Consider the following 11,535-nt stretch of genomic DNA (forward strand, 5'->3'; position numbering starts at 1 on the left):
TTCTAGTCAGTTGATTACGTTTGAGTAAGTTTTTCTAATATTAGGTGTCAAGAACACCAAAAATATAGTTGTTGATCGATGGCCTGATTGCATGATATATGCTGTCTTTAGACCGTGTTTGGAACAACATTGACAGCTTCACAAACAAAACAATATAAGAGCGCAAACCAAGTAGACAACTAAAATGCCTCATGCATAATCAACACAAAACAATTTCTTTTTTAATAGGTAAGAAGAATGGACGCTACTGAACCAACACCTAGCACAGGTTAATCAGTCTAGCTATGCACAAATATCAACACAAAAGCAACTTGTAATACTAATCAACCTGTGTATGTTTAGATATTATCTATTTACTATTTAGGTACAAGTCAACTGTGATCTACAGCAATGAAAATATAGACGAGTAAAGTTTGACAAGTTTGCTATAAAAGAAAACAAGCTTCATATACTCCCATTTCATCAATGTATTCATCTTGGAACTCCATTTAGTCACTCTGTCTTGACACTGAAAAGAATATGATCGTCCGGTTTGAACCCGCCTTTATTCCAAGGTTGGTTGGTGTCCAACAGCTAAATTGTAGTCGTGTCCCAGTGCAATTGAACCTCGTACAACAACCAAGTCTTCACGTGATTATTCTCGTGTTTAACACAATATAGAACCGGCTCTTTTCCGATTATTGTTTTGAGTTCATACAAAATTGTTGATGATTTCCTTGTCAACCATCTTTTACGTCCGTACCTTGTCTGGGCGAGACTAAGATTTTGAACTGTATTAAATAAAAAACAATAAAAAAAATAACATAATTTTAGTTAAATACATAATACCTTAGATAAAAAAAAATACTTAAGTTGGGAAAACATAAGAAAAATACTTATCAGACAGTTATTAGGTATCCTTTTCTTCTGAAATTGAATAATATCTGTAACCGTAAACATACCCGTATCCTCGATCTATCCAAGTTTTTGGATATGGTATTGATTTGATAACCATATCAATAATTAATACCCTATTTTCTAGACCGGGCCGGGTATATAACTGGCTTTCGGATTTATAAGTAATTTTGTTGAACCCACTTTTTAACACTTGTTTTACATAAAATAAAAAATAAATAGTTTTTGTTTTTGTTTTTGACCGGGTATATAACTGGCTTTCGGGTTTATAAGTAATTTTGTTGAACCCACTCTTTAACACTTGTTTTACATTTAAAAAAAAAAAATTGTTTTTGGGTATGGTCGTATAATAACACATTTCGGAGTAATTTATTTATTTCGTCAAAAATTGGGAAATTAGATACTTTGAAAGATTCTTCAATTAAAATATATTTTTTTAAAAAGAAAAGAAATACTAAGGACTCACAAGGACGTGACACGTGCCATTTCTAGTGTGTCTTTTAGTATATAGTACTACCTCCGTTTCAAAAAGATTTTTACAGTTACTATTTGCACGAACTCCACTCCAATATTTAACTACTAATATATCCAATTTCGTATGTGAAAAAATTATAAAAATTTGATATTCTGAAAATACATCCCGAGACCAATCTAACAAGATCTTACATGTAACGTTTTGATGTATATAATGGTGAGAATTTACAGTTAAAGTTTTTATACTTTGGACACATTTTCCAAAGCGTAAAGAACTTTTTAAAACGGAGATAGTAATAGATAAATAGATAGATAGATTAATTTGGAGGTCATAGTGGATGGTGAATAATACCATATCTATTTAGGAACAAGTCTTGTACGAGTATATATATACCTTGACTAATCAAAACAAAGCATACATTTTCATAAAATACAAAAACACACAAAAAATTTCAATTCAATGGCTTTTTATTACAAGCAAAACATCATGAGTACTACTAATTTCTCTCCTTTGCATGATGTTTTTTTTTTTGAGGGAAAGATCAAGAGGGTGGCTTTTATTAGATAATTAAGTCAATGTCCGCCAAAATCTAAAGGTTGGCTTTTATTAGATAATCAAGTCAAGGTCCGTCAAGGCTATGATACCTTGCAGGAAAATATTCACAAATACGGAGTTTATGTTACACCCCATTAGAAGGAAGTAATCTAGCCGCTAGATGAGCAACGGTATTCTCGGACCTACAGACATGACCACAAGTCCACAACACCCATATACACAGATATCACTTTTTTCCAAGGTCACGAGCCTTGTACACGCTGCTGTACGTTCCTTTGTCCGATCTGTCAACAGTATCAATATTTTTAACAAATTCTTTCACAAACTCTACAAACTACTACAATGTAGAAGAAATCACAAGTTGCAATATGGAAAAGGCATGGATCGACCCAAAAAAAAAAAAGGAAAAAGCAACCGATGATTTTAAAACAAGTGGAAATCAAGGGAAAAGGCTGGAAAATACTAGTACATGATAAATCGATGATATTTTATTTAATATAAAAAATTTATATTTTAATTATGTATGTATTACTCCGTTTTAAAAAATTACAAAAGGGACATGTGGCATCATGACATTGAATAATTCTTGTTTTAAAATATCATTATAGATTATAGAATATAGATTATATATAGATGAAAGCTATTTGAAGAAAGGGAAGAAAATTATATCAACGTACTGGATTAGATCCCGTGCACGCACGGATGATGATAATTTTTTTTTACAAAATATTTAACTAAATATCCCCAAACTACTGCATAATTATAAAAAAAATTAAACATACTCATTTATATTTATTCGTCTAATATGCATATTATATATGTGTAATATGCTACTTTGACCGACATATTGAGTGAATATAATTTCCATTATTAATGTGCCGATTTGACTAAAATATTATAAAAAAGTATTTAGCAAAACTATTATTACGTGGTATCTATTATTGCCATAAATTATAAACTAATATTTTTTCAATACATAGATAGTTTATAAAAAGAGTAGAGAATAAAATAAAATAAAATAAGATATATATTTTAGAAAATGTTTTAGGCTGGAAAATTTTACACCAGTAAGTGACATGTGTCATTTCTGGTGTCTGTTTTAGTATATAATAATAGATAGTCATTACTAATTAAATATGAGAGTGATGGATAGCTCAGTTGGTTAGAGCTTCCATCCCGATTCCAGGTGATCATGGGATCGATTCTCATCCCCACCCTTGTGGCTCATTAGCACAAAAAAAAAAAATTACTAATTAAATATAAAATTTAATTCAATATTTAAAATTTATGTGTGGCCTATAAGACGTTACTAATTATCTTGTTCGATTATAAATTAAAAAGGAGTAAGTTAGTCAAATTATTATTTTACAAGAACGCAATAGTTTACTTTCCCTATTATAAACAACCAATTATAATACTTGATTATTTACATTCTCTGATTGGTTTTATTCTTACCGCATGTAGTAGGTGTTAAAAAACTCCGACCCGCTAACCCGCTTAAAAAAACCGAGTAATTTTTCTTATTTGGTAAGCCTTAAACTGGGGCGGATCGTGGAACGAGATTTTATCCAATTAAACCTGTTACTTTTGTTTTGATCCTACATCCCTACCGAAGTACCGAGTTATACTCTCCGATTTTCCAATAGCTGCACATAGTTTTTCATATCAAGTTCTTGGTTTACCATGCATGCTAACTGAATTACTAACTAATACTGCATTTGAGTCAACGAGTATGCTACCTAATCATCTGTTAAAGCCCTGTTGGCCTGTTCTGTTCACCTTATTTTCACTTATTTCAGGAAAAATAAGTTTAGTTAAGTTCAGATAAGATACGTTCAGGAAAAATAATGGTTGACCAAGTATAATTTATAACTAATTTTTTTGATAAGTTCAGATAAGTTCAGGAAAAATAAGTGAAAATCAAGTAATCAACGCACCCATAGTGTCGCCCTCCCGTTCAAGTCTGTAAGACTAGGATTACATACTCTTGTCTTCATTTAATTAATATCTACTCCCTCTGATATTTTGTCCCTTATCGTTTGTCCCATGTTTTAAAACTGCTTTATTAAAAATTGTGTTCCGAGTGTAATTAAGAAAAACAAAAGTTGTGGGTCAAATTTCATTATTAGTAATGGAATTATTTTTTAGACCAGAACGGACCAAAACGATAAATAGAACAAACAAAAAGAGACGGAAAAAGTAATTTACTCCAAGTACTAGATATGGATAATCTTGTAAAACCTAAATTAGTTCCTAGTCCGTGTAGAATTAGTAATATCTAACCTTGCTATTTCCTATTCCTTATAAGAATAAGAATATCAATATTTATTTTTTCTACTTCCTAAACCTTATAGAATTAGATATATCTATTTTACGTATAAGAATAGGAATATCAACACACAATTTTTCATTCTTATCAAAAACTTTCCTTTTCGATCATTTACCACGTACGAACTCCATTAACCACCATGAAGAACCAGCTTGAAGTTGTTCAAGTATCAACGTCCAATATCGATGAGCAAATCGATAATCTTAGTCACAAATTAGATCATTACCCAAATATATCCATCGATACCGAATTCGGATGGTTCAAACGAGACATAAACATTAACGGTACTGATCTTGAGATATACGAAGATCTCAAGTACAATCTCACTCATTCCAATCTACGTGAAATCGGAATGACGGTGTCCGATAACGGCGGTGAAGTAGGCGGAACTTGGCGGTTTGATTTTTTTCCATCTAAGAAGGCTGGTATTACGCTACGTGATTGTATTCCTACGAAGAAGTTCATCACAAGATTCAAGAAATTGATGCAAGATTTTCATGGAAAGGTGAAATGGTTTACTTTTGCTGGTTATTTTGATGTTGCACACCTTGTTTCTTTACTTGAAAGAAAACCATTACCGGAGTTGATAAAATCATCACCGGCGACGGCGACGACAACGGCGACGACATACAACGTAGACGGTGAAGAAGGGTTTGTGGAAGTAGTACAGAGGTACTTTGGAAAAGTGTATGATCTTAAAGTAATTGCTAAACATTATGAAAATTTATTTGGGAAAAATAAGTATTTAGGGTTACAAAGATTAGCTAATCAGATTGGTGTTAAACGAGTTGGAAGAGAACATGATGGTGCTTCTGATAGTTTGTTAACTGCGAGTATTTTTGCAAAATTTACCGAATTCGGGTGGATTTCGGATTCGGATCAAGGGTTTCTTTCTTTACTTCCTCACCAAGTTTGCTATGATTCTACTAAGATGATGATACAGACGAAGAATGAAGAAGATACGTCAATAACGACTTCAACCAACATGGAACCCGCCCATCAACCCTATCCTCGGCCCGTTAATGGACCGGTAACCGGGTACCCTATGGGTCATTATCCGGTACCACAATATGATCCAAGATTTCAGCATGGGCCGGTGTACGGGTATGGGCCAAGACCAATGATTGGGCCCGTTCGATTTGGACCCGTTCGGTTATGAGCCCGGGTCCAGGGATATTACGTACAACTCCATATGGAACTTTGTTCTACCCGGCAGTGAGGGTATTCCATCACCAACCTCCACATATGATATCATTAGTTCCCGGTTATTAGATTTTTCAAGAATTCATTTTGTAAATTGTAATACATTAACTTAGTTCGTTCTCTTCAAATACATAAATGGAGATGAATGTATATTTGTTTTGTTTGTGCAATAAATAATATATCAAGTTTATTTGTTCAACATAAACGTGCAATTGATTATTATCCCACGTTTTTGGGCCAAAACAATTTTGTCATTGAAAGCAGTGATTGGTAGCTATTTCATCGACGTATTAGTGAGTCATTCTTTTATAAAATGAACACAATTTTTGTTGCATCAACATAACCAACCACCAAAACTTACAAATAATCTTGCAACTTTGAGTTACACTAAATTCAAAGAGAAACCAAGAGATGGAATCAGATTTATGCCCATCTGGTGAGTTTTTACTGGGCTTAAGTGCTTCACTTTCATTAATTTTATTCAAGTTTTTCACATTGTTTCTGTCAATATGACGAAAATTAGATTCTACATCCGGTTGTCTATATTGCATATATAATTACATGCAACTGGGTCAAAACAACACCGTTTTATATTTTTAACAATCTTAAAAGCACATTTTTATAGTTTTAAAACACATTTTTACGTACGATTTAAAAGTACATGCGCTACATAATTATTATCAAAAGGGGTGTAATTATGGAATTTTAAGCTTATAATTACTTGAATAACCTCTAGTTCCCAACTTTGAGCGCGAAGGAAATTGTAGTTGGTTGCTTTCCTCTTGGGTATTGTGGTCTGAAAAATACATGTTCTTATAAACTGTAAAAATGTACTTTTAAATTGTTAAAATATCGGAGTATTTTAATTTATAAGTATGTTATACGCAATGATGACTTATACTCCCCCTCCGTATAATGAATTTTACAGGAAAACTTAGCTGGCCAGAGCTGAACGGGATGAAGGGAGAAGAAGCAGCAAAAATCATTAAGGAAGAAAACCCTCGTGTTAATCCCATTGTTTGGGATAAACCTTGGATCCCACTCAACTACGACTGCTACCGTGTCTTTGTCATTGTTGATTCTGATGCATGGAATCGTCATTCGTCCTCCAATGGCCGGTTAAGCAAGCCAAGTAATAAATGCGTACACATAAAATTGAAGTACGGAGTAATGGATAAATATGTGTACCAGTATGTGTTAAGCCTAGCTATTCGCATAATGTAGTGACTAGCTAGTGCGATTATGTAATGTTTAATTTAAAATAAAAAGAGTAATAACATTTATGTTTTTGCTCTATATATGTTGAACTCGATTGTGCGTACGAAGTACCCTAATTGTCTTACATGATTTGATTACCAATATTATTATGTCTAAGTATTATGAAAATGCATGTATTTACATGGTCTAGGGTATGTATAACGTAAGGCAGGTGCGGATCTTCTTGATGACCCAATGGGCCCGGCCCCTCCAGGTAAAAAAATGTCGTAGTGTATTTGTAGTTCCGAGTTTCGACCATTAATATAATTGTATACATTACATAATACTACGTATATTGCTTAATTCTTTTACTGAGCCCCCTCGTAAAACGGTTCAAGATCCGTCATTAACCTATGGTTTAAAGTTGTACTTTTGTATAAATAGGCTTTGGCAAAGTGTATCGCTATTCGACGTCCACAATCGCTAAAAACGCTATCGTATTTATAGTGAAAGGACGATTTTACCCTTTTAAAGAAAATTACCCCCTCCCCCTTCACCCTTCACCCTTCCCCTTCACATATTTAAACTTTTTTTTGAATCGAAAATAATATATAAACAAATAATTTTTTTAAACAAAAAATTCTTACAATTTATTTTTTTCAATTATATTACTCCGTAATTATTTTAATTATGAAATTCAGTAATTATTCGGTTCAGGGCGCCACCTTGTGTATTAAAAAAATGATTTTTTTCCCGTCATGTAAAAACGAATACAATAATAATAATAATAAAATTTTAGTTTATTATTTCGTTTTTAATTTCGAATAATTTAAAAAGTGTTTCAAAAAAAAATTGAATAATTACTGAATTTCATAATTAAACAAATAAAATTGTTAGAAATTTTTGTTTAAAAATTGTAGTTTTAATTTTTTATTAGTTTATATATTAATTTCGTTTAAGTTTAAAAAATGTGAAAAGGAAGGGCGAAGGGAGATGGGGGGTAATTTTTTTAAAAGGGTAAAAAATTGTCATTTCACCTCAAATACTAGAGCGTTTTTAGCGATTTAGGACGTCGAATAAACAACCCCTGACAAAGCAATAAATTCAGCCATTATAAATATACGAAGTTAACCAAGTGTGTCTTGGCCTAGTGGAAATGATTTCACCTTCCAACCAAAAGGTTGGGGGTTCAATCACGACTAGGGGCACTTTGAGAGAGGGTTCCCTTTTCACTCCCCCCACTCTCAAAGTGTCTAGCCTGCTAATCGGGCGGGTTGACCCGTGCAGGTTTCCGACCCGGTAGGGCTATTCATCTTACCTTACAAAAAAAAAAATATACCAAGTATAATTCTAACAAATTATTTGATTCTCATATCAAGGGGGTCGAAATTTTCTGTCCCACAAACTTGTCTCTAAATGGGCCTGTACCTATTGGGAGGGATACATTACTCAATTCATGAATGAAATTAGAATGAGGATTGAAGTTGTGAGATTATATGGAGGTTGTCGATTATATTTGGTTCATTGTTTAGCCTAAGTAGTAGAAAAGAGTAAAGTGAATTTGAGGGGCTAACAAATAAATTTTGTAAACTCTAAATCACTTAATTAGTTAATTAAGTGATAATTAAAAGATAAAAACAAGTTAAAAGGGATAACACGGAACACTGAAAAGGAGTACGTGGCACAAATTGTTATATTAAAAAATTACCGGTCACTTAAGCCCAATAAAAGTCGTTGGATAGTAAATGTGAGATTATTATAAAAATATGTGTCGCAGGTGGGAGCCAAAAGTTGGATTAATATTACCAAATTTTTCTTTATCATTTCATGTGAAAGTAAAGTTGTGGTCTCATGTTCATTTTTAGTAATAGATCAGACAATTTTTTAGACCGGAATGGAAGAAAACGACAAAAGGAACAAACAAAAAGAGACGGATAAAGTAATTTACTAGATTTGGATAATCAATAAATTCTGTAAACTCTAAAATACTTCTTAGTCCGTGTAGGATTAGTAACATCTAACCTTCCTATTTCCTATTCCTTATAAGAATCGGAATATCAATATCTATTTTCCCAATTTCCTAAACCCTATAGAATTAGTGACATCTATTTTACGTAACTCCCTATATAATAACATTTACAATACACATTTTTTCATTCCAATCAAAAACTTTTCTTTCCACTTACCACGAACTAAATTAACCATGAAGAACCAGCTTGAAGTTGTTCAAGTATCAACGTCCAATCTCGATGAGCAAATCGATAATCTTAGTCACAAATTAGATCATTACCCAAATATATCCATCGATACCGAATTCGGATGGTTCAAACGAGACATAAACATTAACGGTACTGATCTTGAGATATACGAAGATCTCAAGTACAATCTCATTCATTCCAATCTACGTGAAATCGGAATCACGGTGTCCGATAATGGCGGTGAAGTAGGCGGAACTTGGCGGTTTGATTTTTTTCCATCTAAGAAGGCTGGTATTACGCTACGTGATTGTATTCCTACGAAGAAGTTCATCACAAGATTCAAGAAATTGATGCAAGATTTTCATGGAAAGGTGAAATGGTTTACTTTTGCTGGTTATTTTGATGTTGCACACCTTGTTTCTTTACTTGAAAGAAAACCATTACCGGAGTTGATAAAATCATCACCGGCGACGGCGACGACAACGGCGACGACATACAACGTAGACGGTGAAGAAGGGTTTGTGGAAGTAGTACAGAGGTACTTTGGAAAAGTGTATGATCTTAAAGTAATTGCTAAACATTATGAAAATTTATTTGGGAAAAATAAGTATTTAGGGTTACAAAGATTAGCTAATCAGATTGGTGTTAAACGAGTTGGAAGAGAACATGATGGTGCTTCTGATAGTTTGTTAACTGCGAGTATTTTTGCAAAATTTACCGAATTCGGGTGGATTTCGGATTCGGATCAAGGGTTTCTTTCTTTACTTCCTCACCAAGTTTGCTATGATTCTACTAAGATGATGATACAGACGAAGAATGAAGAAGATACGTCAATAACGACTTCAACCAACATGGAACCCGCCCATCAACCCTATCCTCGGCCCGTTAATGGACCGGTAACCGGGTACCCTATGGGTCATTATCCGGTACCACAATATGATCCAAGATTTCAGCATGGGCCGGTGTACGGGTATGGGCCAAGACCAATGATTGGGCCCGTTCGATTTGGACCGGTTATGAGCCCGGGTCCAGGGATATTACGTACAACTCCATATGGAACTTTGTTCTACCCGGCAGTGAGGGTATTCCATCACCAACCTCCACATATGATATCATTAGTTCCCGGTTATTAGATTTTCCAAGAATTACTTTTGTAAATTGTAATACATTAACTTAGTTCGTTCTCTTCAAATACATAAATGGAGATGAATGTATATTTGTTTTGTTTGTGCAATAATATATCAAGTTTATTTGTTCAACATAAACGTGCAATTGATTATTACTCCCTACTTTACAATTTGGTTATTGCAATTCCTGCATTTTATCACTTTTAGTAATAAGCAGTTTCGATGAGCTGATGTCTAAGTTACTGAGATTGTTAATTAAATTGTGTAATGTTGGCTATGCAACTTATCGATTAATTTGTTCTATGAGATGCCAAAGATACTGAGATGCTAATGATTTGTTTTCTGAATTTCTAACACTTGATTTGTTACCAGTAATCGTGTTTATCTACTGCTTAGACGACTCTAATCTCTATGATTTCTGTTCCGGTATGGATTAGGAACGGTTGTAAAGGCCTTGTTCATTGGTTATGTGATCCGGTTGTTCTAATTGGTTCTTGCACAGGTAAACTAGCCTCGGGGGTGATTCGAGGATCCCCTCCGATGCCTAAGTCAGATATGGAATTGGGTATAGGTTTATGGTTGGATCAAATGATTGGGATTAGAAACGGTTGGAGAGGCCTTGTTGGTTGTGTGATCCGGTTGTTCATGGAAACCTCATCGAGTTAAAAATCTGCAAGGCATCTCCCATGCTTCCACATTTAGAGTACATGTCCATTAATTAGTGCACTCTCGATACAGAAATCAGATTCAGATTCAGATCCCTGTTTTAACACTAGCCCCCCCCCATATAGACTGCCATACATAGCTTGGATCATGACCAAAAATTCTCCATTCTTGAAATATCTCGCTTTAAAGACTTGAAGGACCAGTGCCTTTGTATCGCAAACAAGTCTCCATCCGCACCCCACCAGAAACGGGGCAGCAAGGAGTTGATCTCATCCAAGAGTCCATCCGGTCGCCTGAAGATACTCATCATATACGTAGGAATGGATTGAGCAAACAATAGATGAGAAACTCTAGGAGCCCCCTTACATACTCTCGCCTAGACCTGGTTATTGGACAGGGTAGTCAAATGGATATAGGGTTAGGGTCAAGTTAATAGGGCATTTATTGGGCAGGGCTCTTATTGGACAGGGCATTTATTGGACAGGGTCATTATAGGGTCAAACTTATACTACAATTATTTTGAAAATTAAAATAGTAATGATACAAAAACTTACGTGTATAGCTTCGTATTTACTTGTACTTGCACATGGCTCTTTTGTTTTTCATTTTTCATTGCTCGTTTATTGACCCGCCCACTAATGACCCGCTATTGACCCGCGACCCGCTTTTGACCCGCCCATTATTGACCCGCTAAAAATGACCCTTTCAATACCCGACCCTCTTTTGACCCGCACCGACCCTGACCCGCCCCGCCCGATAACCAGGTCTACTCTCGCCACATGAATTTCTTTATGAATTGCTGCACGTCTTAACAGGGATGAGAAAGGTTCTGCACAAAGTATAAATAGATACGGTGATATCGGGTCACCCTGCCGTAACCCCCGAGACGGT

At 34.4% G+C, this 11,535-nt stretch overlaps 3 protein-coding genes across 3 annotated transcripts; all 3 read left to right on the forward strand.

The window, feature by feature from the left end:
* The first annotated feature begins 4,392 nt into the window (after window positions 1-4,392).
* Window positions 4,393-5,412, forward strand: LOC110781921 (putative CCR4-associated factor 1 homolog 8). Its single transcript, XM_021985969.2, has one exon. It carries the CDS (start codon window positions 4,393-4,395, stop codon window positions 5,410-5,412), a length of 1,020 nt encoding a protein of 339 aa, XP_021841661.2.
* Window positions 5,413-5,763: 351 nt separating this feature from the next.
* Window positions 5,764-6,763, forward strand: LOC130460797 (trypsin/subtilisin inhibitor-like). The gene is made up of 2 exons (XM_056828355.1): window positions 5,764-5,892; window positions 6,385-6,763. The coding sequence occupies exons 1-2, from the start codon at window positions 5,868-5,870 to the stop codon at window positions 6,678-6,680; spliced, it is 321 nt and encodes a 106-aa protein (XP_056684333.1). The 5' UTR covers window positions 5,764-5,867; the 3' UTR covers window positions 6,681-6,763.
* Window positions 6,764-8,856: 2,093 nt separating this feature from the next.
* LOC110781912 (putative CCR4-associated factor 1 homolog 8) lies at window positions 8,857-9,984 on the forward strand. Its single transcript, XM_021985958.2, has one exon. It carries the CDS (start codon window positions 8,857-8,859, stop codon window positions 9,982-9,984), a length of 1,128 nt encoding a protein of 375 aa, XP_021841650.2.
* Window positions 9,985-11,535: the final 1,551 nt, after the last annotated feature.

Source organism: Spinacia oleracea, chromosome 5 (genome assembly GCF_020520425.1).
Source record: "Spinacia oleracea cultivar Varoflay chromosome 5, BTI_SOV_V1, whole genome shotgun sequence".
Classification (NCBI taxonomy): Eukaryota; Viridiplantae; Streptophyta; class Magnoliopsida; order Caryophyllales; family Amaranthaceae; genus Spinacia; species Spinacia oleracea.

What these genes read in the sequence shown, in the direction of transcription:
- LOC110781921 (XM_021985969.2), top strand. Translation starts at nt 4,393, where the DNA reads ATGAAGAACCAGCTTGAAGTTGTTCAAGTATCAACGTCCAATATCGAT.
- LOC130460797 (XM_056828355.1), top strand. Translation starts at nt 5,868, where the DNA reads ATGGAATCAGATTTATGCCCATCTG. An exon ending in ATCAGATTTATGCCCATCTG is followed by an intron (nt 5,893 to 6,384) that starts GTGAGTTTTTAC and finishes TGAATTTTACAG; the next exon opens with GAAAACTTAGCTGGCCAGAG.
- LOC110781912 (XM_021985958.2), top strand. Translation starts at nt 8,857, where the DNA reads ATGAAGAACCAGCTTGAAGTTGTTCAAGTATCAACGTCCAATCTCGAT.